Source organism: Monodon monoceros, unplaced genomic scaffold (genome assembly GCF_005190385.1).
Source record: "Monodon monoceros isolate NGI ecotype Baffin Bay Population unplaced genomic scaffold, NGI_Narwhal_1 Super_Scaffold_7, whole genome shotgun sequence".
Lineage (NCBI taxonomy): Eukaryota > Metazoa > Chordata > Mammalia > Artiodactyla > Monodontidae > Monodon > Monodon monoceros.
In genome coordinates this window covers 58,529,565-58,556,827 of record NW_021703784.1, presented here as the reverse complement: position 1 = coordinate 58,556,827, position 27,263 = coordinate 58,529,565, and the positions used below count along the sequence as shown (strand labels likewise).

The 27,263-nt window shown below is 40.9% G+C and overlaps 1 protein-coding gene across 7 annotated transcripts in view; it reads right to left on the bottom strand.

Annotated features, from left to right (window-relative positions):
* Positions 1-27,263, bottom strand: part of STIM1 (stromal interaction molecule 1) — a 188,158-nt gene that overhangs the window by 26,993 nt on the left and 133,902 nt on the right. For all 7 annotated transcript variants that reach the window (XM_029208552.1, XM_029208551.1, XM_029208555.1 and 4 more), the window contains 3 exons: positions 25,522-25,636; positions 8,051-8,162; positions 5,354-5,469 (listed from right to left, as the gene is read on the bottom strand). In XM_029208552.1, coding sequence (XP_029064385.1) covers positions 5,354-5,469; positions 8,051-8,162; positions 25,522-25,636 — 343 coding nt within the window. The remainder of the gene's footprint in view (positions 1-5,353; positions 5,470-8,050; positions 8,163-25,521; positions 25,637-27,263) is intronic.

The following is a 27,263-nucleotide window of genomic DNA, read 5'->3' as shown; positions in this document are numbered from 1 at the left end:
AAAGGCATCCTAGAGAAGGCTTGAAGGGTAAGTTGGAACATAACAAAAAGGAGAAAGAGGGTAAGAACAGAGCTGACAGAGACCAGAGCAAGCTGTGCCAGAGAGGCAGCTACTCCTGCTTACTGAGGACTTTTCCCTATTACCTGAGCCACTGAGGAAGGAAGACAAGGTACAGTCTCGTCTTTTCCTCTATCACAAAGGAAAATTCCCCAGCCCTCGCAATTACTGGGCAGGCCTCTCTCTGCACCCTTCTCTTTGTGCTAAGAGCACAAAGGGCACATAAGCCCTTAGCCCGAGACCAACCACAGCAGGCATTACACTAAAAACAGTAGCTACCATTTACTTAGGGGAAACTGGGACACAGAGAACCTTAGGAATGTGCCCAAGGTCACAAAGCGAGTGAGTGATAGAGCCAGTTTGCTTGATTTCAAAGCTGAAACTCTTATATCTTGTTTCCTCTAACACAAGTAGAGGGTGGGATAATACAGTAGAAAAGAGCACTGAAATGTAAGTTAAAGACCTAGGTTTAGGGGCTTCCCTGGTGGCGCAGTGGTTGAGAGTCTGCCTGCCGATGCAGGGGACACGGGTTCGTGCCCCAGTCCGGGAAGATCCCACATGCCGTGGAGTGGCTGGGACCGTGAGCCATGGCTGCTGAGCCTGCGCGTCCGGAGCCTGTGCTCCGCAACGGGAGAGGCCACAACAGTGAGAGGCCCGCGTACAGCAAAAAAAAAAAAAAAAAAAAGACCTAGATTTGAGGCATGGCTCTGCTATTGAAAAGCTGAACGACGTCTAAAAACTCACCTCATCTGGGCCTCAATTTCTCCCTCAGTGAATCATTTGCTGCCCTAATGAGACATCAACTTAGGCCCCAAACTGAACACTGTCCTTGGGCCTCTATGTCTCAGAGCACACCTGACACCTGACTAGCAGCACGGCCAGGAGAGCCCCAGGTGGGCCAGCCTGGAGCCAACTCTGCAGGTGGAAAAGACAGGAAAGCACCTGTGCTGCTCTGTGGCCACATGGGGAGGACTGAGCTGTCTGCCATTGTCAGGACTCTGGGCTGAGCCAATGTGACCCCTCTTCCCCCTTCCCAAGCTCTGAGGCTGCTGTGGGTAGATGGATCCCGCTCACTCAGCAGACACCCCCAGCTACTGTAAACAAAATTTTGATTTGCGATTTCTCAAACCTCAGACCGAAGGTGGGATTTTCGTTAAGACTGGGAGAGGTAGCCATGACTGGAAACTGAAGTGGGCCCAGGTGCTCTGGGGGTGTTTACTACAAGCCTGTGGTGAGGCCTGAGCGCTCACCCTGGACATAGAACCCAGCAGAGCCAGCACAGGCCATCACTCTAAGTCCTACGTGAGTGCTGCACAGGGAAGAGCACTGACCTAGGGATTTCAGTCCATGCGCAAATGGGAAAACAGAGCTGAGAGGGACACAGATCAAGGGATTCTTTGCAGATACCCACCAGGCATGGCCCCGCCCTTGCAGAAGTCTCCTGGCAAAGAGCTTCCTAGTATCTTCCTCAGGTTCCAGCTGGCAATTTTCAAAATTTTTCTTTAAGAAGCATCAGTAGGAAAGTATAAAAACAATCTCTGCCATCAGGACAGCTGCTGGATTCCAAAATCTTAGCTCCCAGGAGTACACCAACTCTACCTGAGTCCTTGAATGAGAGAGCCAGTAAGAGCCTTAACGACCAAGCCCATTTTACAGATGAGGGAAGCTAAATCTAGGCAGGAGAACTAAATTGCCAAAGGCCACTTGATAAGGCAAGGGCCAAATACAGAAATCCTAAGAGTACAGGATACAGGAGGAGAGAACAGACCTCCTCCTGTCTTTTACACAGAACCCTTATCAACCAAAGGGTTCTTGCCCCAAATCATGGAATGTACAGCTGAAAGGAATTATAAGGATCCTTTAGTTCAGCTGTTTCATGATCCAAATCAGCAAACACATACTGAGAAAAGTGACCTACGCCAGGTCACACAGTGAGTGGCAATTCTGAAGAGACCAAGGTGCTTTCCTAAACTTTATAAGAAGTTCTCTAAATGGAAGTCCAGGAGTTATAAAAAATCAATTTGTGTATAATGATGAGGATGATGGAGATATAATCCACATACCCTAAAGTTCACTCTTTTAAATTGTACAGTTCAGTGCTTTTAGCGTATTCACAAGGCTGTGTAACCATCAGCACAATTAATGTTAGAACCTTATCATTACCTCAAAAAGAAATCCCATACCCATTACCAGTCGCTTCCCATTTCCCACTCCCTCCAGCCCCTGCCAGCCACCAATCTGCATGTGGTCCCTATGGATTTATCTATTCTGAATATTTCATATAAGTGGAATCATACAATATGTGTCCTTTTTTATGTCTGGCTTCTTTCACTCCCTCAGTTCTTTCACTTCTTTCACTTTTTTAGGCCACTTTTTTCCAGGTTCATCCATGTTGTAGCATGTATCAGAACTTCATTCTTTTTTATGGCTGAGTAATAGTTCATTGTATTTATATACCACAATTATTTATCCATTCATCCATTGATGGATATATGGGTTGCTTCCACTTTTCAGCTATTGTGAATAATGCTGCTATGTATATATACTTGTTTCAGTACTGTTTTCAGTTCTTTGGGTACATTCCTAGGCATGGAATCGCTGAGTTATATGATAACTATGTTTAATTTTTTGAGGAACACTATTTTCTACAGTAGCTGAACCTTTTTACATTATCACCAGAAATGTACAAGGGTTCTGATTTCTCCACACCCCTGCCAACACTTACTTTCTGTTTTTTGTTTTCGCTTTTATTGTAGCTATCCTAGTGGGTGTGAAGTATCTTCTTAGCTCTAGTACCCCTGCTCTGCCAATCTCAGAAATAGTTTTCTGCTGACCTCTGACCTCCCTTAGATTAGGTCATATGCAACCTATAGGCTATATGAAATGAGTCTAGGAGAAGATACTCCTGTCCTGGTATCAGTCTAACCTGCTTCACCAAGGCTCCTCTTGCTGGCTCTGACCTCTGGGACTCAGTACCATGTATGTACTCAGGATTCTGGTTCCTATGCTCTCCAGCCCTAGCTGATTTTTCCATATACAATCCTTGCTGACTTTAACCTGCAGTTTCTAATGCACCCTTTCAGATATGGTAAATCCTATTTTGAATTAGAACATGTAACAGTCTGTTAATATGTCTCAGAAGACTAAGGAAGACTTTCAGGCTGGTGGAGACCTCCCCTAACTAAGGTGTGACGGAGGACAGCCTCTGCAAAGATAGCTTAGCTTTCACTGCTGGGTTTGATTCTTCTGGCAGAAGTGTTCTTGCTGGTGTATACAAAGAGAGGGGAATAGGCTGTTAACGGAGAGAGTTTAATAAAGCCACTTCCCATTTTTCAAGAGTCAACTCAAGAGTGATCCTCTCCATAAAGCTTCTTGGTCTGCAATTGAAAACTCCTCCCTACTTTGTGCTCCCGCCTGAACTATGGAATGACTTACACGACAGTTATACCACCGTATTTGTTGACCATTTATTAAATTTGTTGACATGCCAATCTCCACTCAGAGGGAACTTCTTGAGAGCAGGGACCCTGTCATGCATAGTGGTACACAGTAGGTGCTCAATAAATGTTAGTGGATGAATGAAAGGCCATTGCTCAGTATGCAGGGTGGGTCTCATATAAAGAGTAATGCCTTCGCTGTGTCATTTATTCAAAACTTATAAATGAATCACAAGAAAAAATGTGTCCTAGGACCAAAAACAGGGCAACAAAGGAGATGGAAATGGTCTTCTCCCATGTTGCTCTGTTTCACATTTTCAAAAGATATAGACCTTCCGGAAAAGGCAAAACTATGGAGAAGTAAAAAATCAGTGATTGCCAGGGGTTGAGGAGGAGAGCAGGGTAAATAGGTGGAGCACAGAGGATCTTTAGGGCAGTGAAACCATTCTGTATGACACCACACAGATGGATACACATCATTATACATGTGTCGAAATCCACAGACTGCACAACACCAAGAGTGAACCTTAATGTAAACTACAGACTCTGGGTGATAATGCTGTGTCAGTGCAGGTTCAGCAGTTGTTACAGTGTACCACTGTGGTGAGGATGCTGATAATGGGGGAGGCTGTGCGTGCATGCGGGCGGGAGGTATATGGAAAATCTCTGTAGCTTCCACTCAATTCTGATGTAAACCTAAAGCTACTCTAAAAAATAAAGTCTAGGGACTTCCCTGGCAGTCTAGTGGTTAAGACTCTGCACTTCCACTGCATGGGGCACGGGTTCAATCCCTGGTCGGGGAACTAGGATACTGTGCAGTGTGGCTAAAAAAAAATTTTTTTAACTTTTTTAAATTAAAAAAATGAAAATAGGGAATTCCCTCGTGGTCCAGTGGTTAGGACTCGGGCTTTCACTGCTGTGGGCCTGGGCTCAATCCCTGGTTGGGGAACTAAGATCCCACAAGCCGCATGGCCAAATAACTAACTAAATAAATAAATAAAGTCTATTAAAATTTTTTTAAACCACGGAAAGTACAGACCCATCCACCTCTATTGAGACATCAGCTTGGGCACTTGTCAAGCCAAATGCACGGACAGGGAAATGTTATACTGCCCATGACTCTGCCTGCCAGCTGCTTCTCTGGACTGGTTCTTGGCTCTATAGCATTCTGCTGCTGGCATCCTCAATTGATGCCAACACTCCCAAAGGGCAGGGAGTAGGCCCTAAGACTGTTTGGTCAAGACTAATTTTCTAAGAAATCTTACTACTTCTGTGCTGAGTTCACTTAGAATAAAAAAAGGTTGGCAATGTTGGCCCTTCCCACCTCGCAGATCTTCAGGAGTTGAAGCACCTAATACCCTCAACTAACCCTGGGTTGAAGAGACCAAACTTCCTTGGTCTGATTGTGTCTCTATTGATTCAGTGAAAGCCTGCTTAATCCCGTTTGTCTGTCCAAGGACACAAAATGTCCAGCAATCAGTTCATACTCTCTGCATATCCACAGCTGAGAGCAGGAACAGCTAAATGGCACTCAGCCCCTTTTGGGTTACTTTTTATACCTGAGCATGCCATTCAAATTTTAGTGTTTGTATCCCTGCTCAGGTTGTTTCCTCCACCTAGAATGCCCTCTCCTGCCACCTCCATGGAATAAAACCCTATCCATCTTTAAAGGCAGAGGTCACACGCCACCTCTTCTATAGGATGCCTTCTTTATCCCTCCCCTGGATCTCAGCAGCATTGTGTACCTCTCTAGAACATTCATTTTATCCCTTTAGGGCAGACCCAGGACCTCAACCCAGCCACTCCAACTGCCTTCGGGTCCATGGCATATCAGCAGCCCTTCTTGCCACAGGACTCACAGAGAGGAGGCCCAAAGAGCACTGTGTCCAGGGCCTTCAGCTGCAGCTTCTGCCGATGGCTCCGGTCTGTCATCTTTAGCACAGTCCCTGTCATGGTGGTGTTGGTTACAGCGAGCCTGTTGGGACAAAGAGTAGGGGCTCAGTTCCCTGCCAGCAAAGCAGGAAGGATCCTGGTAGGACTACCCACCTCGCCCAGGAACACTTCCATGACTTCTAGCTCCTGGCTATTGCTCCCCTCTGCACTCTAGTACACAGTCTGTACCAGTGGATCTCAACAAGCAGTGAACAGGACACATAACATTCACCAAGAATTTGTTCACCCTTCTCCCCATGTCCACCATCTCCTGAATATCCTACTCTCAAAGGATTATCCATCTGTAACCATTCCCACACCCAACTGTAAATTTTCTGTTGTACTTCTCCTTCCAGGGATTATCCACTATATACCTGTCCCCATACTCCCACCATTTGCAAACACATTCGCCTGTCCAGCCCAGGTCAAAATGTTATGCCACGTGACCCAGCGATTCTAGGGACCTCTGAATTATCCTAATCCTAACACATTGTCATTAAATATAAATCTGCTGACAACAAGCATTGCATTAGAACTTCTAAGAAATGAGAAATGAGAAAGGAGCTAACATTTAATAAGCAGCTGTGTATATCTCATATTGTTCTGACACTTTAGATACAATACCTCATTTAGTCCTCACACTTTAAGAACCCAGTTCTATTATTAGCTCCATTTTACAGATAAGAAAAATGAGACTTAGAGGTAAGTAACTTGCCCAAAGTCACACAGCAAGTAAGTGGCAAAGGCAGGATACAACACAAATCTGCTAGATCCGCCCCATTATACCACGCTGCCTAGGGATGGGCCTAGAAGCGCCCACACTCTACCCCACACCCTACTCTCTGAATGCTCCATGCTTCCTGCTGTCGCTAAGGTACCACAGCTTGTTTATCTCTACCCCTATGCCCAGCCTGGCTGGGTCTGGTCTTGGATCTAATCCTAGTCACAGAATGGCCAAGTGAGTGCACTGCCTGAGAACTAACTTCTTACCCTATGTTTTACAGTTTTAATCCAAGCCATAGCCGTTCTTCAAGATGGAATAGGCCAGGGATCCACAAGGCAATACTGCTATTTCCATGGGAAAGAAACCTAAATCCTGGAGCTTCATGGTCAATCATCTGTTTAATTGTCTGTCTTTTCCACTAAACGTGGAGTTCCTCAAGGCAAATGTGAGGTCTAATGCATTTCTTTGTCCTCAGGACCCAGGAGAGAGCATGGCGCATGGTAAGTGCTTGGTAAAGTTCTGTTAAATAGAACTAAACTGAGTATTTCCAGGAAGCCTATTTTCAAACTACATGGGGCAAGAGGAAGGTGCAGTGAAAAAAGCAGGGCACTTAGAACCAGGCAGACCTGAGTTCAAATCCCAGCTCTGCCACTTACCAGCTTTGAAAAATCATAAAATATCTGAAGTTCAGTTTGCTTGCCTGAAAGTTGGGATAATAATTCCTTCCTCCCAGAATTGTGAGAATCAACTGAAATAATAGGTAGGAAAGTACCCTATAAAGGGATGTACAGACATTAAGATTATTACTCTCTCCAGAGTAGGGAGAAGCTGTGAATAAGAGGCTGCAGGCAGCAGAGGAGGGACCAGCCAGCTCAGCTAGGCCTGGACAGCAGCGCCCGGTAGCCCTGTGGCTGGAGGCTGCGATGTGTGGGCATTCCAACAGCTTCCCCTTCCCCTTTCCCCTTTGCTGAAGCTCATAACCAGATGCACCTACATAATAAGATGACAGATTATACATAATCAGCACTTACCAGACGGTAAGCCCTTTGAGGGCAAGGGCAGGTTGTTGTCATCTTTATCCCCAGCACCCAGCACAAGTGCTTGGCCCAGAGCAGGTACCCAGTAAATACTGGGTGAATGAATAAGTGAATGGATTAATGACTGAATGACATATGGCGCTAGTTTGACATAACAAGAAGTCCAAGCAGTATTCCACCCCCTCCCCACACCCACCCCAAGTCCTAGTACATTGTGCCTGAAAGGGAGGCAGAGCTAGGGCATAACAGCTGTTGGAAGAGTCATTCCAGAGAGGAGACTGGGGCCAATGGTAGTCAGCCCCCACCTCTGCACCGGTTCTTTAGAGCAGATAAACTGCAGATGGATAGTTCCGGGAAGGTTAAAAGAGCCCCGAGTCTCCTGGGCAATGAAAGAGGCAACTGCTGGGGGGACAGCAAAAGAAAAAGAGAAAAAACACAGGCTTTGAAGTCTACCCAGATCTAGGTTCAAATCGCAGTTTTGCCTCTAACTAGCCATGTGACCTTGGAAAAGTTACTAGGCCAGGTTCATCATCTAGATACAATAATACCTACCTTACAGGATTGATGTAAGAATTAAATGAGATACTGTACATAAAGTGTTAAGTAGAGTGCCTGGCATACACTAAGCACTCAATAAATGGTAGCTATTAGTACTAGTCCCAGGATTGACAGAAATATTAAGTAAGAGAATAGATGTGGAGTGTCCATATGCTTTCTAGCAAGTGCACAGTAAATGTGAGAAGTCTACAGATCCTGCCCTGAAAGGGGTGAAACTTCAGTTAACAGGTGAGAGCAACGTGAGGGCAAGCCGACCCCAGCCCATTCCCTGCATCCCCAGTGAGAGAACCCAGTCCCTTCCTGACCTCGGCATGGCATGGCCACTGAGCTGCAGCTTCCGGAAGGTCTCCTCATACTGAGGCAGCTCCACATATGTGATCAGCCACTGCACCACCTCATCCACGGTCCAGTTGTATACTGCGGGAAGAGATAAGCAAAGCCGTGACTCCAGAACACAAGCACTGCTTGTTCTTACTGTCACAGTCTCCACGACCTTAACATTCACCACATGTCTACGTGTTTAACAGATCTCTCTCCCATAAAATCCCAAGTATGAAAGGAATACATACAGTACTTTTTGTTTGACCTATAGGGGATGGACTTGTTCTTCCACTATTCAGGTATCTGGGATAAAATAATCCTTAATTATTATATAATATACTACATTATATATAGTATTATATTATATATTATTGTAATATAATAATAACAAATGATATTAATAGAAGCCATCATTTACATAGCACTTACTATATAACAGGTACTGTGCTAAGCACTTCACAGATATTAGCTCACTAATCTTTGCAACTACCATGTGAAGGATATGTTCCACTTTATCCCTATTTTACAGATGAAGAAACTGACACACAAAAAGGTTATGTAACTTTCCCAAAGTTATCCAGCCAGGAATTGGTAAAGCCAATTTTGGACTCAATCAGTCTGGCGTCAATAGCCCTTGCCCTAGCCATTATGTCATAAATATAATACGTATATAACATTTTAAAATTTATATAAATAATATATATAAAGGATATATATATATGTATATATATATATGGACACACACACATACACACATACATATATCCTCCCTGACACTGCTGGAAAGCTTCATACAAAGGCAAATCTGAGCCAAGTGATGGATCCAGATGACATCACTTAAGCCCTGAATGAGATCACATCTGTAGACAGCCCTATTCATACATTTTTCAGTTTTGTGCAAAAAGTATTTTCCCCTTTTGCTTATATCAGATTGAAAAGATTTTCTGTCACAGCAGGAGCCAATTCTAACTGAAACAATTACTGAGTGATCATTCACAACATGGTAAATCATGTCATTACCATACATGGATCACTGTACCTAATCATTTCCTCAATACTATAAGACTGTGATTTTTTTAAATGGACAACCATAAAAATAATCCTTGTAAAATAATTTTAATATTTCTGTGGTATTTAGCCACATATATAACAAATTTATTTCCATACTTTGTCAAGAATCAACAATAAAGGAACAGAAGAGGACTTAACATGCAAGGAATATGTTCAAGCCAAGTAAAAGTCAAATGACATCAAGATGTATTATATAAATCAAAGTTTCATAGGAGCTTGAATAGAGAAAAATGGTGGGAGGACTGAGTCACCATATAGCACCCAGTAATACAGCTATGCTGAACTTAAAGAGCCTTGGGTGGGAGCAACTGGGTTTCAGCAAAAACATGTCATTTTATTGGATTTGAAATTTGCTTTTATTTAATGTATCAGTGTGTTTTTGTTTATATTTGTACACAAATTTTATATAGCAACTTAAACCTCATTTTATGTTTCTACATACTTAAATACCATTAAATAAAACCAGCTTTGCAGGCCCAAGATAAATGATTTCCCTTAAAAGGAATCTGTACATTTCTCAAGTTGAAAACTACCACTGTGAGCAGCAAGAAGCCAAAAAAGTTTTGAAGCAGAATGAAATGGTGAGATTTATCACCCTCCTCTCTTAAGATACATATCTTTCCCCAAAACTGTCTTTCATCAGAATGCTTTCTAATTTCCCCTTAATAGTCAGGAGACATTGAAGGCAGGGACCACATCCTATTCATTTTTGCTCACCCCTTTGTCGCTAAAATAGTGCCTCTTATACAGTGGCATCAATAAGAATTTACTGAAAGAAAAACTACCCTAAATGAGGAGTTCCAGAAATGTTCTGAATGTGGGCCTCCAGACAGCAGCCACAATCTTCCTAGACAAATATACAGCTCAGGTGGAGGTTAACCTCTGAAATGTTTGTCCAAAAATCAGCATTCCTCTGGTAGGCACACCTCAGATCTTAGGTTGTTTCTGTTACTCGCATATAAACTAGAGAAGTTGGAAGGCTGGGCTCTGACCCTTCATCCTTCTACCTCCCATAGGGGAGCCCAGCACACGGTACAAAGCAGACACTCAGGGAAACATTCCGAATGAAACAATAGAAGACAAAAATGCTCTAATCTCTCCATGTCCCCAAGAAGCTGCTGGAGCTCAGGAGGAAAGTTCTGAAGCCAAGAGACTTTGAAGGTAGATTAGACCATTTGCAGAGGCACAGGAAAGGTTCCAGGAGAGGAAATGAGGCAGGTCTAGTGCACTCAGATTGATTGCATCCTAGAAGACAAGATCCCGGAGGCTTAGGCGGTGAGCGTTTAGTCATTGCCTGGTTGAATATCTAATTTCCAGACTAGAATACATTGGAGGGAAGAGAAAGATTAATTTCCAAGAGATATGCTCAAATCCTAGGGCTTGGGAAAGGAGGGATGACAGAACTGGGGTTAAAGAAGTGTTGAGGAAAGTAGAATAGACTGGCCTTTTATTCCTGAAAATGAATATATCTCCACATACATTATCAACGTGATCACTTGCTACGGTCCAGAGTGTTAGGTAATGAAGGCCTAGCAGAGTGGCACAAGATGTGAGGCAGACAGACAAGTGCTAGCCTGCAAAGTGCAGAGAACACATTCCTGCCCCTACTGTCAAGGGAGCTTGGCCTCACCCAGCATGGCATATGGAGTAGAAAGGCCACGTCACGTATTGTTGCTTGAAAGGCTTGAGGCCAGCGGTGCCACAAGGGTCTTCTGTCTACGGGGAAGACGACCTGATACAAGCCTGAGCATAAATGCTTGGCATGCAGGAACTCCTCCACTTGTGCCCTACACTGCAGTGAAGACAGAAGTCACTCTAGACCGGGGTTTCTCAGTCTCTGCAGCACTGACCTTTTGGACAGGTTAATTCTTTGTTGTTGGGGGCTGTCCTATGCATTGTAGGATGTTTAACAATAGCCCTGGCACCTACCCACCAGATGCCAGTAGCATGCTGCCAGTCATAACAATCAAAAGTATCTCCAGATACTGCCAAACGTTCTCTGGGGAACAAAACTGCCCCCCACTGAGAACTACTGCTCTAAACACTACACTAAGTGAGGCAGAGGGTCTGTAAGGAGACCACTACACTCCAATAAGGATGGACTCTGAACATAGTCAGTCCCTACAGAACTAAGCTTTGCAGAAAAGGATGATGACTTCAGCATGTCAGGACAAACCTCAAGGCACTTGTTTTTTGGGTTTTGTGCTCCACATATTATTCTGTTACCTGGCAGATGCCCTACCTAGGTAAGGCTTGGCAGTATGGTGTTGCCCACTCAGAGTCACTGCAGTCTGAACAAAGTAAGCCAGGACGAGCTGCATCCTTGTCAGACAGCAACCCTGTGTCCCAGCATGAAGATCTCACTCAACAGTCAAGGTGAGATATTAGGGCCCCTTGTTCCTAAGGTTCAAGTATCTAAAAGTTAAAAATCTTGTTCTGCTTTCTCATTCCAAAAGAGAAAATGGGAAGAATCCCTGAGCCAAAGTGAGGAAGAAGGTAACAGCAAGTACAGAGAGCTGTGGCTGACAGTAAAAGGAGACAGAATTTGGCCAGGGGAGCTTAGTACAGATAGAGACTCCAAGTGACTCACACGACCAAACCCCAGGAGGACATGCAAGCAAAAGAGAGTTTTCTAAGGTCATGATTCTCTCATCCTTCTAAGCCTGTCCATTTTGCTCCTAGAGACATCAAAGACTACATCTCTGGGCAAAATGACAAACAGTACTACACAGAATCGGAGAAAGCCAACCTCTGGAGTTTTCCACAACAAATAGTCCTTTATAAAAGAAATGCACAAGGTGACTGACTATGTAGCCTCCAACCTTTCTAATGACATAATCTACATGTAAAAAAAAATTTGAGCACACATTGCCAATATAAGAATATCTGTTTATAAATTAGATATATGTACTAACATTAGGTATACTGTAAAACATACATAAAAATTAAATGAGATAAAAATAAATGCAATATAAATACAAGCTATTATATTCTCTTGGGGCACCCCAGTTGATTGTCTTGTACAGTTGGAAACCATTGACCCAAACTTCACAGCTTTACCCTACATGCTGCCTCTGTTATAGCTTTTAGCTTCTCAGTCTTCTTCTAGAATCAGTATCTTGCACTATTTACTTATTTATCCTTGAACATTGCTCTCAGACTTCTAGATCTTTGCTGTTTCTGGAAAAGCTCTCTTCCCTCTTCCTGGCCTGATAAACACCAACTAACCCTTAAAACCCAGCTCTACCTCTTCACTTATTGAAACTCTTTGGAGTCCATTTTAAAATCATGAGCAAAGACACAGAACTATAAAGTGTGGGGCCTGTCCAGAGAACTCTGACTCCCGTCTGCCTGGAGTCCAAGGGTTATATATAGGGACAAGGAGGGTGAGGCACTGCTGAGGCCAGATGATAAAAGGCCTTGAAAGCAGTCGGTCCAAAACTCCAAATTCATTTATTCATTGGGGGGAAATTTTTATTGAGTACCTACTACTTGCCAGGCACTGCTCTAGAAGCTAGGAATATAACAGTGCACAAAAGAGTCACAGATTCCTAGTGTTTATATTCTGGTGGAGAGAGACAAACTAAAACACTGTAACAAATAATTGTATGTTGGGTAGTGATAAATACAAGAAGAAAAATAAAGCAGGGTAAGAGGATAAAGAGTAGTGCTATATCAGACCAGATCAAGGAAGGCCTCTTTGACGAGATGACATTTGAGGAGAAAATGAAATGAAGTCATGAGCCATGTGCATACTTGCGGGAAGGGCATTCCAGGCAGATGGAACAGTAAGTACTACTCCTAGCACACGAGCTATAGTGATACCTCCAGGGATATGCCAGAACAGATCCTTGGCCTTGGCCAATCCTTTTTCTTGTCAGAGAAAGAATAAGCAGTAAGAAATGGGCTCCTGAATCAGTATGTCTTTCCCCTAATGGACTGGTGGTGCCTCCAAATAAAGCCCTCACTTTTGTAGTTTCAAACTCACATCCCAAAAGAACTATGTCTGGCAGAAAAGTTACCAGTACCTTCTTTGCCTCTCTTTCACACAGCTGTTAGTCAGTTAGTTGGTCACTTGGTCAGCCTTTGGTCAGTCTTTTGGTCAGCCAGTCAGATATAGCACAATGGTTAAGAATTTGGACTTTGGAACCAAGTGACTTGGATTGAATTCAAGATTTGCTACTTACTAGATGTAAGATCATGGACAAGTTACCTAACCTTTCTGTGCCTCATTCTGTCACCTAATGGTGAGAATCAGAGTTCTCACATCATAAGAGTGTAATGAAGATATGAGAAGTTCCTAGCATACAGTAAGTGCTAAACAAATATTATCCATTATTATCACCATTCATTCACTCCTTCATTCACTAAGCTTTCACTGGCTTCTACTCTAGTAGATCCTTGGTTGGTTACAGAGATCAATCTGGATGATCTCCATCATCCAGGGCTCTTTTCTAGAGAAGGAGACATATAGGAAATTAAGTGAGTATAATACAGTGTGATAAGTGCTAGGTAAGAGGGATGTATGGGGTGAGGTGAGGGCACAGAGAAAGGAGTGACTGATTGCCAGAGAGAGTCAGAAAATGCATCACAAAGCCTAGCTTCTTATCTGACTACTGTGGAGAGAAAGCATTCCAAGACACCTACAGAATCTTAACAAAGTGGCCCTCCCTAAAGATAGTTTGCAGCCTAGACCTGTGGTTTTTCTCTGAGTGGTTTCCCTCTGGCTCTCACTAGCAGTTTGTCATCTGAGCCTAGAGTAAGGCAGATACTATGTTAGTTTTCTAACATGGTATCAATACCAAGCCCTAAACCGTTACTGCAAAAAGAATCTGGCCCTTTCACTTAGGCCTCATGTGATAGGCCCACTAGGCTGCCTGGCAGAAACCAAGTCTTCCAGAGCCCAAAAGGACACACTAGTGAACACCACCTATAAAGAAGCTACATGGCTAGCAGAGACCAGATTAGAGAAAGACTGGCATCATGGCTGCAGAGTAGTAAGGGAACCTAGAGTTTGGAATGTTGAATGAGCCAAACAACTCGTATAACATCACACAATGGCAGACCCAAGGACAAACTCCTGTCTTCCACATCCCTGCTCTGGGCCAGGTCCTGGGCTATGTGTTAAGATATGGAATCATATAAGATAATGCCCTCAAGCAGTCTGGTGGGGAAATAAAAAGGGAGGGGAACAGATAGTTGCAATTAGTGTGCTAAGTGCTGTGATGAGATAAATGTAAGAGGCTGTGGGAACACAGAAGGCACCTAACCTAGCCTGTGGTTTTCAGGGAAGACTTCCTAAAGAAGGGTATACTGAAATTGAGTCTTAATTATTAAGTAGGATTTAACTAGATCAACAAAGGAAGACAGAGGGAACACTATATGAGAAAGCATCAAAGGATGAAAGAGAATGGCATATCGTAATAATTGCAGATAAATCAGTGCAGGTACAGAGAAGGATGTGTGATAAACAGTGATAGAAAATATGAAAATAAGTGGAGCACAGAAACGAGCCTGAGCCTGGTATGCTAAAGTAATCTGGCACAATGCCTGGTATGTAGAAGGTACTCAGTTAATTTTGTTTGTTTGTTTTTTGCAGGCATGTTTGCACAAATTGGAAGAGAGAAACAGTACCTACTGAGGCCAATACTACAGAGGTGAGTAAGGAATGACAGCATGAAAATATTAAGAAATTCTCAGAATATAAGAGAAGACAACCAGATTTTTACATATATGTACATATTGATCTTTTTTTCCTAATTGAGGTAATTCATTTTGAGATTACAAGTGGGTTAATGTCAATGCATCTGACTAACATCTCATAGATAAACATGAAAAAATCAGTGGCATTTTCTGTAACAATTAATCTTTTTTAATAAATTTATTTATTTTATTTTTGGCTGCATTGGGTCTTCGTTGCTGCGAGTGGGCTTTCTCTAGTTGTGGTGAGCAGTGGCTGCTCTTCATTGTGTGGGCTTCTTATTGCGATGGCTTCTCTTGTCATGGAGCACAGGCTCCAGGCACATAGGCTTCAGCAGTTGCAGCACACGGGCTCGGCAGTTGTGGAACACGGGCTCAGCAGTTGTGGCTGATGGGCTCTAGAGCACAGGCTCAGTAGTTGTGGCTCACGGGCTTAGTTGCTCTGCGGCATGTGGGATCTTCCCGGACCAGGGCTCGAACCCGTGTCCCCTGCACTGGCAGGTGGATTCTTGACCACTGCGCCACCAGGGAAGCCCTGTAATAATTAATTTTGTCAACAACTACTGAGTTTTCAATATTTTATTGAGTTCCAAATGAGACAGCAGTTGTGATTTAAATTAAAAGCTAGTTCTATACAAATTGTTACCTGACCAATAGAAAAATCAATATTTATCTTTTCAAAATAATATATGGTTATTATATATGATTATGTAGGAATTTACTTGTAAAATTTTTAGCAATACCTTTATTTCTCCAGGTTCCATTTAGTAATATTTACTCCACACAGAAATTTGGTGTCTTAGCATGTTTGTTTCATTATTTAAAAAAGAAATGGGGAGCCACTGAAAAGCAGAGACTTGGTCAGATATTTGTTTTAGAAAGATCTCTCTGGAACCAACTAAAATACAAACTGCAGTAGAGTTAGACTGGGCCAAGAAGAATAGTATGAAAACATTCAAGCAAAGCAAAAGATGATTAAACTAAGACTTCTGCTTTAGGCCAAGATGAAGTAACAGGGATGGAATTCACCCTGCCTCATGAAACAACCAAAAAAAAAAAAAAAAGACAAAACATATGAAACAATGGTTTTCAAGACACTGGACATCAGCCTACAATGGACAGTGATCTTGAGAGCTGGTAAACAAATGAGGCAAATCATACAATTGCCCCAGCTTATGGCTGTGAGAAAATTTCCAGGCCACTGTGCAGAGAGTGAAACTAAGGTTGAGAGGGCAGAAATGGAAATACACTGTTGGGAGGTTCTTATACTATATGTGGCAAGAGGTACTATTATCTCTTGAAAATAGACTGTGATAAGTTAAAGATGTGTATTTTACCTCCTAAAACAACCACTAAAATGACAAAGCAAAAAGTTAAGCCAACAAAGAAGATAAACTGGAATTATAAAAAATACTCATTAATCCAAAAGAGGGTAGAAAATAAGGAAGAGTGAACGAAGAACAGATGGGAAAAACAGGAAATGAACAGCAAGATGATGGACTCAGATCTAACCATATTAATAAACATATTCAATGTAAATGGTTTAAACACCCCAATGAAAAGGCAGAGACTGTCTTATTGCAAAAAAAAAAAAAAATCGGGCTCAACCATATGCTGTCTATAAGAAATGCACTTTAAATAGAAAAGCACAAATAGGTTAAAAATAGATGGAAAAAGATACACCAAACTAACAATTCTCAAAAGAAAGCTATATTAATATCAAAGTAGATTTCAAGGCAAAGTATATTACCAGGGATAAAGAAGGTCATTTCATAATAATAAAGAGGTCAGTTCATCAAGAAGACATAATAATCCTAGATCTGTATGCACCTAGTTAACAGACTTTCAAAATGAAGCAAAGACTCACAGAATTAATTGCAAGGAGAAATAGGTAAATCCACAATTATAGTTGGAAATTAAAATACTCCTCTCTCATTAATTGATAGAACAAGTAGGCAGAAAATCAGCAAAGATATAGTAGACTTGAAAAACCATAAACTGACATGGCCAGACTGAATTTTACAGAACACTCTACCCAACAAATGCCAAGGGCACATGGAACATTTACCAAGATAGATCATGTTCAGGTACATTTTTTAAGAAGTCTTAAAATATTTTAAAAATATTAAATATAAAGTATGTCCTCAGACCACAATGGATTTGAAATGCAAATCAATAACAGAAAAATCTCTAAAAAAAATCCCCAATATTTGGAAACTAAATAACTTGCTTCTCAATAATTCATGAATCAAAGAAGATATCAAAAAGGAAACAAAGTATTTTAAGCTGAATGAAAATAAAAACAAAACACATCATCTAAGATAGTGAAGAGCCAATACTAAGGTATAAGACAGATTTCAGAGGTATGCATTTCTAGGGCAAAAATAATCCCTCAAGTTGGAACACATTAAGGGATGCTAAGTTATTAAAGACTATATCAGGCCCCCCAAAAAGGTGAAAATAAGCATTTACCATCAGTTGTGTTTTCATTTTAGATATTTTCACTCTGTCTATGCTATGAATAAATCAGTTGGAAAAAAGCAAAAAACTACAACACACTAGAATTTGTGAAATGCTGCTAAAGCAGGACCTAGAGGAAATTTATAGCACTGAACGCCTATATTAGAAAAAAAAAGAAAGGTCTTGAATCAATATCCTTAGCTTCCACCTTAACGAACTAGAAAAAAAGAGCAAATTAAACCCTAAGTAATCAGAGGAAATAAAGTTCAAAGTAAAAGTCAATGAAATAAACAACAATAGAGAAAATCCTTGAAACCAAATACTGATTCTTTGAGAAGATCAATAAAATTAATAAAATCTAACAAGATCAGTAAAAAAAAGAGAGAAGACACAAATTACCAACATCAGGAATGATACATCATTACAGATTTAAGGCATATTATAAGAATAATAAGGGAATGTTATGAGCAAATGTATGCCAGTAAATTTGGCAACTTAATGTAATGGACAAATTCCTTGAAGACACAAACTACAAAAGCTCACTAGAGAAGAAGTAAATAACCTATACCTATTAAAGAAATTGATACTGTAGGAAAAAAAAAAAACCCGTCCCACAAAGGAAAACACCAGGCTCAAACAGCTTTACTGGTGAATTCTCCCAAATATTCAAGGAAAAATATAACAATTCTGTATGAAGTCTTCTGAAAAAATTGAAGAGGAATACTTCCCAACGCATTCTATGAGGTCAGCATTATCCTGATACCAAAAACAAAGAAATTTCAAGAAAAGAAAATGACAAACCAATATCCTTCACTAACAAAGGTGCACAAGTTTGAAACAAAGTTTTAGCAAATAGGAAATACAGAAAACAAACTAGTGGTTACCAAATGGAAGAGGCAAGGGGAGGAAGGGGAAAATTAGGGATGTGGGATTAAGAGATACAAACTACTATGTATAAAATAGATAAGCAACAAGGATATATTGTATAGCTCAGGGAACCATGGCCATTACCTTGTAATAACTTTTAATGGAGTACAATCTGTAAAAAACACTAAATCACCATGCTGTACACCTGAAACTAATATAATACTGTAAATCAACTATACTTCCATTTAAACATTTTAATAGAAAAATTAAAAATAAAATTTTTAAAAAGTAAAATCCAAATATATATTAAGAAGATGACCAAGTGGGGTTTATCCCAAGAATGCAGTTAGTTTAACATGGAAAAATCAGTCAATATAATTTATCACATTAGCAAACAAAATAGAAAAACCAGGCAATCATCTCAAAAGACACAGAAAACTCATTTGATAAAATCCAACATGCATTTCTGATCAAAGCTCTCAGAAAACTAGGAATAGAAGGTAGCTTCCTTGATGTAACAAAGGTCTTTTACAAAAACAAACAGACAAACAAACAAAAAGACCCACAGCGAATGTTATATTTAATGGCGAAAGACTGAATGCTTTCCCTTTAATATCAGAAACAAGATAAAGATGTCTGCTCTTACTGCTTCTCTTCAACACTGTACTGGTGATACTAACTAGGGCAATCAAATAAGAAAAAGATTTTTTAAAGGCATCCAGGCTGGAAAAGAAAAAGTTAAACTTTCTTTACCAGCAGACATGATTGTCTAATTTGAAAATCTGATGGTATCCTACTGATAAGTGAGTTTAGCAATGTTGCAGAATACAAGATCAATATATAAAATCAATTATATTTCTATATAAAGAAACAATCAGGAATTAACATTTTAATACCATTTAATAGTAAAATGTATGTTATGTATATTTTACCACAATTTAAAAAATACTATTTACAATAGGAACAAAACCTATGAAATGCTTAGAAACAAATATGACAAAATATATGAAAGACCCGTATCCTGAAAACTACAAAACATTGCTGAAAGTGTTATCTCCTGAATAAATGGAGAGATATACTTTGTCCATAGGTCAGAAAACTAAATATTGTTAAGATGTCAGCTCTCTCAAACTAATCTATAGATCTGATGCAATCTCAGTCAAAATCCCAGTAGGGTTTTTTGTAGAAATTGACAAGCTGGTTCAAGGACAAACAGCCAAAACAACTTTGAAAAAGAAAAACAAACTTGGAGGGATAATACTGTCTGACTGAAAGAATTACTATAAGGCTATTGTAATCAAAATAGCATGGCATTGACATAAAGACAGACAAATAGATCAGTAGATCAGAATAGAGAGTTCATAAATAAACCCATGTTTATATGGACAACTGATTTTTGACAAAAGGTGCAAGGCAATGCAGTGGAGAAAGGATAGAATTTTCAACAAATGATTCTAGAACAATTGGGACATCCACAAGCACAAAAAAGAACTAAAATCCATACTTAACACAATATACAAAAATTAATACAAAACAGATCATAGGCCCAAATGTAAAACCTAAAACTATAAAACTTCTAGAAGGAAAGGTAGGAGAAAATGTTTGTGTAAGCTTGGGTTAGGCAAAGATTCCTTATACATGATACCAAAAGCATGATCCATAAAAGAACAAATTGATAAACTGGACTTCAGAAAAATTAAAAATTTCTGTTCTTTAGAAGACACTGTAAAGAGGATGATAAGCCATAGACTGAGAGAAAATCTTTGCAAAGCATACGTCTCATAAAGGATTTATATCCAGAATATATACAGGACTCTAAAAACTCAACAATAGGAAAACAAACAACCCAATTTTTAAAAAGACATAAGATTTGGACAGATAATCCACCAAAAAAGATATATGAATGGCAGTTAAAGCACATGAAAAGATGCCCAACATCATTAGTCATCAGCTAAATGCAAAATAAAACCACTATGTAATAACACTACACTATTAGAATAGCTAAAATTTAAAAGACTGACCATACCAAGTGCTGGTAAGGATGTGCAAGCACTGAAAGTCATACACTGCTGCTGGGAATGTAAAATGATACAACTACTTTGAAGACGGTCCAACAGTTTTTTAAAAATGTATACCTACCATGTGATCTAGCCATTCCATTACTAGATATTTACCTAAGAGAAAAGAAAATATGTGCCCATTGAAAGACTTGTACATGAATGTTCATAGAAGCTTTATTTGTAATAACCAAAAACTGGAAATAACTCAAATGTCTATCAGCAGGTGATGGATAAACAAACTGTGGTATATTTAGACAATGGACTACTACTCAGCAATAAAAATAAATAAAATATTTAGATATGCAACAATATGAATAAATCTCAAAATAATTATGCTAAGTGAAAGAAGCCAATTTTTTAAGTGTATATTGTATTATTCCATGTATATAAAATTCTATAAAATGCAAACACTCCTATAGCAGCTGAAAGATCAGTAGTTGTCTGAGAGGTAGGAGGGGAGAGATCACAAAAGGCTGTGAGAAAAATTGTAGGGGTGATGAATATATTCACTATCTTGATTGTGGTGATGGTTTCAGAGTTGTATACATGTGTCAGAACTTTGAAAATTGTACATTTTAAATATTTATACCTTATTTTATTGTCAATTACAACTCAATAAATCTCTTTCAAAAGAGGAAGTTGAGCTAAAACAGTATCATAGGAGATGCACATAAAATATATTAAAGAGGTAGAATCCTCAGGACTTGGGAACAGAAATAGGTAAGAGATGCTCAGTTTCCTTTATTAAATGTGGATACAAGTAAGACATTTTACCCTCAAATAGCTATGTAATATAAATAGAAAATGACTGTGATAAGTTCATTTTCTTCAGATAACAAAAAACAACCAGCGTTGATGTAATGATTTAACACATCATGGTAATTTTATATTTATACCTGAAAGAATGTAAGAGAAAGAAAAAGCCAGTTGTACCTTTTCCCCAAAAAATATAGCAACAAACAACTATGGTTGAGGAATTTAACTAAATGACTTGAAGATTCACTTAGCAAAGTAATTTCTAAATAGCTAAAAGAACAGAACAAATAGATCTCTCGTCAGGTTTATATAAAAGCAAAAAGGGGATGCCAACTCTTTTATATTGATCTGACTTTTGAAATGGTTTATACAAAAGTCCAATGCCACCTGGCTCCCTGTGTTATGTCAATAGAGAGGCCAGTTCTGCTGAGTTTTCTCCCTAAAACCCTCCTGGTTCTCCAGTACTACTCTACTGCTCCTATAAAAAATCCTGTCCTACAAACGAACTGACTGAATAGGAGATCTGTCAGCTTATTTTCTTATTTCCAAAAGCCTAGTAGAAAACAAACATCTTCTCGGGACTTCCCTGGTGGTGCAGTGGTTAAGAACCTGCCTGCCAATGCAGGGGACACGGGTTCGATCCCTGGTCTGGGAAGATCCCACATGCTGCAGAGCAACTAAGCCTGTGTGCCACAAGTACTGAGCCCATGCGCCTAGAGCCCATGCCCCGCAACAAGAGAAGCCACTGCAATGACAAGCCTGCACACCGCAACAAAGAGTATCCCCTGCTCACCACAACTAGAGAAAGCCCATGTGCAGCAACAAAGACCCAATGCAGCCAAAAATAAATAAATAAATTTATTTTTTAAAAAAACAAAAACATCTTCTCAAGACAAAGTTCAGAGTGACACTAGAATACCAGGTTATTTTGCTTTTAGCTGGAATCATACTCTTTAGTTAGAATCAAAATTGATGGTTAAGGTGCCTTTGATCCATAAAAATGGGTAAAGAAATTATTAAGAAATATGCTTTGTTTGGCAGACAACATCTTTTTAAATCTCATGTCCACGAAAAGGGAGAAGAAACAGTAACACTGCACTTTGTTTAGAAGAATGGAAGCCATGCTTTAGAAGGGAATCCTCTTAGGTCAATGCCTCCCACCACCCTTCACTACAAAGGGCATAGTTACTGTTTCCATTGGCTCAAACATACAAACAACAATTCTACTGCTCAAAGATTCTACAAAATTCACCTGGCATCTCTTCTGTTAAAGAACTGCTACTCCGGGCTTCCCTGGTGGCGCAGTGGTTGAGAATCCGCCTGCCGATGCAGAGGACACAGGTTCGTGCCCCGGTCCGGGAAGATCCCACATGCCGCGGAGCGACTAGGCCCATGAGCCATGGCCACTGAGCCTGCGCGTCCGGAGCCTGTGCTCCGCAAGAGGCCACAATAGTGAGAGGCACATGTACCGCACATGTAGCTCTGGAAATCATAACTCCAGAGAGATTAGGGGCCTTACTTGGAATGAAAAAAACTGTTGGGAGAAATAGTACACAAGAAGGTTCTCACTTTTAGTTTGTCAAACCATCAGGCATGACACATGGTGAGCAAATCTTAAAATGGTACATATATATCACTTCTAGCTTAGCTATGAGCTACATCACTGTGCATTGAAATGTTTTTCTCTGCTCATCAGTAACGGGTACCATCTCTGCAAAACTCACTCCATTGTCTTCCATCTTCCTGTCATTTAGAACATGCTTGGTAGTGTTCCGATTAGTTGCTGAGTCCAGAAATAAAGTTCTTACCAGAAAATTGTCTTGAGCTGTTTTCTAATACTATGATTTAATCCCTCTGTTTCTGCCCTCTCTTGGTCACTTTCCCTTCCCAGCTACTTCTCTTTGGCTTTCAGAGAAGGTCAGGAATGCTCTCCCTGCCATCTTTCATTCTAAGTTCCTACTTTTGACACCCTCTCTTAAAACCCAGGCGCCATGGCCTCAAGTTATTACAGAAAAAGAAGAAAACTAAAATTAAATAGTACTGTTAGAAGATTTTTCCTGGCAGTGCTGGTATCATTCCAAAGATCATTTCTGTGCTTGATCTCTCATCAGTAGACAGCCTGAGTTGCTCAGGAGCTTATTAAACAAAAGCCCCCACAAGGATAACAATTTCCAGAAAGCTATCTATATAGCTAAATTATGCTTCTTCTAAATTGATTAAAAACAGAGCTAACAAGCATCAGCCTGTCCATCCTACAACCAGGATTAGAATCCAGGTCTTCCTGGGACTTCCCTGGTGGTCCACGGATTAGAACTCCATGTTCCCAGTGCAGGGGGCACAGGTTCGGCCTGGTCAGAGAACTAGATCCCACATGCCGCAACTAAAAGATCCTGCATGCCTCAACTAAAGAGCCCACATGCCACAATGAAGATCCCACAAGTGGCAACAAAGATACCGCATACCACAACTAAGGCCCAGAGCAGCCAAATAAATAAATAAAATATTTTTTAAAAAATCCAGGTCTTCCTGTTTAAATCTAATGTTCTCCATCTCTATTATAGATGATCCCTTCCAGAACTGAAATTCCATAATCCTAGGTAAGAATTTTCTTTTTTAATTTATTTATTTTTGGCTGCACTGGGTCTTCATTCCTGCACGCGGGCTTTCTCTAGTTGTGGCAAGTAGGGGCTACTCTTCCTTGCAGTGTTCAGGCTTCTCACTGTGGTGGCTTCTCTTGCCATGGGCTCTAGGCACACGGGTTTCAGTAGTTGTGGCACGCAGGCTCAGTAGTTGTGGCGCACAGGTTTAATTGCTCCGCAGCATGTGGGATCTTACCGGACCAGGGCTCGAACCTGTGTCCCCTGCACTGGCAGGCAGATTCTTAACCACTATGCCACCAAGGAAGCCCCCTAGGTAAGAATTTAAACAAAAATAGAAACTGCCTCATTCCTACCAAAACTGGTCTTCTCTACAACCAGACCATTGCTTTCAACCACGTGGTATGGGAAAGCACTGGCCTAGAGAGCAGAAGGTCCAGGTCTAAGTCCTGGCTCCACTATTTACTAAATACAATGAACAAGTAACTTTATAAATTTAGGCCTGAGGGAGGAGATATGGGGATATATGTATATGTATAGCTGATTCACTTTGTTATAAAGCAGAAACTAACACATCATTGTAAAGTAATTATACTCCAATAAAGATGTTAAAAAAAAATTTTTTAATTAAATAAATAAATAAATAAATAAATTTAGGCCTAAGGTTCCTCATCTGAAAAACCAGGAATGCTGGTGGTCACTTATTTTTAACTCTTCTTAGCATCAAGACATACCCTAAGAGACCCAGGGGAGAGATTGCTTCCATTCTTATTAGTATCAAAGGAAGCTCTAGCCATAGACACAAATAGAAGGCTAAGGCACTGTTTTTTCCTTCCCTGTCAAGCCTCATACAATTAGACATGCTCTTTCACTCAGAATTCTGAAGCAAATGCTCTAGGAGAAAAAAAAAAAAAAGGTAATCATGGTTTAGCAGTCTTACACATGAAAAAGATCTAAAGAGCTAAAGTTTTAATTTTTTTTTTTTTTTTTTTTGCATACGCGGGCCTCTCACTGTTGTGGCCTCTCCCGTTGCGGAGCACAGGCTCCGTATGCGCAGACTCAGCGGCCATGGCTCACGGGCCCAGCCGCTCCGTGGCATGTGGGATCTTCCCAGACCAGGGCACAAACCCGTGTTCCCTGCATCGGCAGGCAGACTCTCAACCACTGCGCCACCAGGGAAGCCCTAAAGTTTTAATTTAATAAGTTCAACATGAGTCAGCAGAGCGATTTGACTGCTGAGGGTACCAGTATCTAATCAGACTGCATTAACAGACACACAGGGTCCAGAACTGAGAAGCGGATGGTCCTGCTCGGCTCTGTGCTGATCAAACCACACCTGGGGGTCTGCGCCCAACTGTAGGAGCCATGATCTAAGAAATACATTAACAAAAGTGTCCACATGCAGGAGACCAAGGCGAAGAGGAGGCTGGAAAAAAATGTTTTCTTCAAAGAACTAGGGCTCTTTAACCTGGAAGAGAAGACTCGGGAGAGAGTTCAACTGCACTTCGACCCAACCTTTGAATCATCTAGGACTCAGCAGAGCCAGGACCAAGTGGGGAGCTTCAGAAGAGAGGGGCTGCCTCAAAAGGCCAGCAAGCTCCCTGTCTCTGGAGATGAAGCAGCCAAAGCTGTGAGGTTCCTTTGGGGGATGGGGGGAGCTGGTAAGGAGAGGTGTAGGGATAGGATAGGATTCGATAAGAATTCTAATGAGAACAACTCCAACTCTGGAGCATCTTCCCCTATTCTCAGCACAGTGACTCTCTTCAGTCTTACTCAGTCTCTATACAGTCTCTATTCAGTCACTGTACATAGAACCATTTCAGTAATTTGCTCTTTACTAAGCATTTTATACTCATGTCCTTTAAAGGCCAAATTGCTACCCATCTTCTTCTCTCTTCTCTAAACCTTCCGGCAACTAGGATTGACAACCAAGCTGCCTATTACCTTCTGAAGACTTCCATGCCTTCCACAAGTCCTCTACGCTGATGAGCTTATCCTCACCATGGAAGGTGCTGTGTTTCACCGTTGGGTCGTGGTAATTGAGGTCTTCCCTCAGGAACTGCAAGGGAAAGCACATAAGTCACAAGAGATACCTGGGAGCCAGCCCACTAAGATCTCCTCACAGGTCACCTAGCTAGCCACAGCACATCCCACCTGCCGGATGTACAAGTGTATCACATCACCCATGTATCCTTCCATGTGAATATGTCCTACTTACTAACTAGACTGCCTTTTCTTTTTTGTTATATGTTTCGTTTGAGGAAAAAATAAACGTGAATAAGAAATTCCTTCCTCAAATTTTTTTAATTATGGAAAAGGAAGAATTAACAACTTTTGAGCACTCATTTACACACTAAGCAACATTCCAAGAGCTTATATTTTCTCATCTAATCTTCACAACTAATGAATTATCACACTTATTTTACAAATGAGAACAGTAATAGTCTTTAGTTATTTATTTATTTAGGCTGCGTTGGGTCTTCGCTGCTGCTCGCAGGCTTTTCTCTAGTTGCGGCGAGCGGGGGCTACTCTTCGTTGTGGTGCCCGGGTTTCTCATTGCAGTGGCTTCCCTTGTTGTGGAGCACGGGCTCTAGGCATGCAGGCTTCAGTAGTTGCAGCACGCAGGCTCAGTAGTTGTGGCTCGCGGGCTCTAGAACAAGGCTCAGTAGTTGTGGCGCGTGGGTTTAGTTGCTCTGCAGCTGTGGGATCTTCCCGGACCAGGGTTCAAACCCGTGTCCCCTGCATTGGCAGGCAGATTCTTAACCACTGCGCCACCAGGGAAGCCCAAAAGCAGTAATAGTCTTAAAGAACACAGTTTGCCCCAAATTCTCAAAACATTAAGTTTAAAGAGATTTAATTACTTGCTGTGATGATTTTAAAATATGTCCACAATTCTTTGACAATCCTTCCATAAAAGTTGAATTCTTCTGCCCTTGAATATAGGCTGACATTAATGACTCATCTTCTAACAAACAGAATGTGGCAGCAATGATGTCAAATGACTTCCCAGGCTAGGTTAGAAAAGGCAGTATAGATTCCACCTGGCTCACTCCCTTTGGGGACACATGCCTTGGGAGCTCTGAGCCACCATGTAAGAAGCCTGGCTACTCTGAAGCTATCATTCTGGAGAGATAATGTGTAAAGACTATTTAGAGCTAGCAATGTCTGAGCAGCACAAGCTGTCTGAGTCTTCCAGCCCAGGAGTCAGACATGTGAGTGACTGAGACTTCAGGTGATTCTAGCCCCTAGATTTTGAGTTACTTCACCTGATGCCAAGTGGACACACAGGAGCTGTCCCTGATAAGCCAAGCCAAGATTGCAGAAACATGATAAAATAAATGTTTTTGTTGTTTGGAGCCACTAAGTTTGGGGGAAGTTTGTTATGCAGCATTAGATAACTGAAGCATCTGCCCAAGGTTACAGCTGATAAGTGATAGAGTTAGTATTCCAACCCAAGGTATCTGACTTTATAGTCTAAAGTTTTCCCCTGTACCGCATATGCTGTCCTTTAGTTATGTGGATTTTTTTTCACACTATACTTTTATAAGAAAAAAGAAAAGCAAAAGAAATCAAAGCTTTTAGAAATTTAACTGGTAATTAATTTCACAGATACTCATTCAGCCCAATCCTTAACCACATTAGTATGTATAAGATTGAACAGTGATCACTGCTTTCCACAGAGCCTC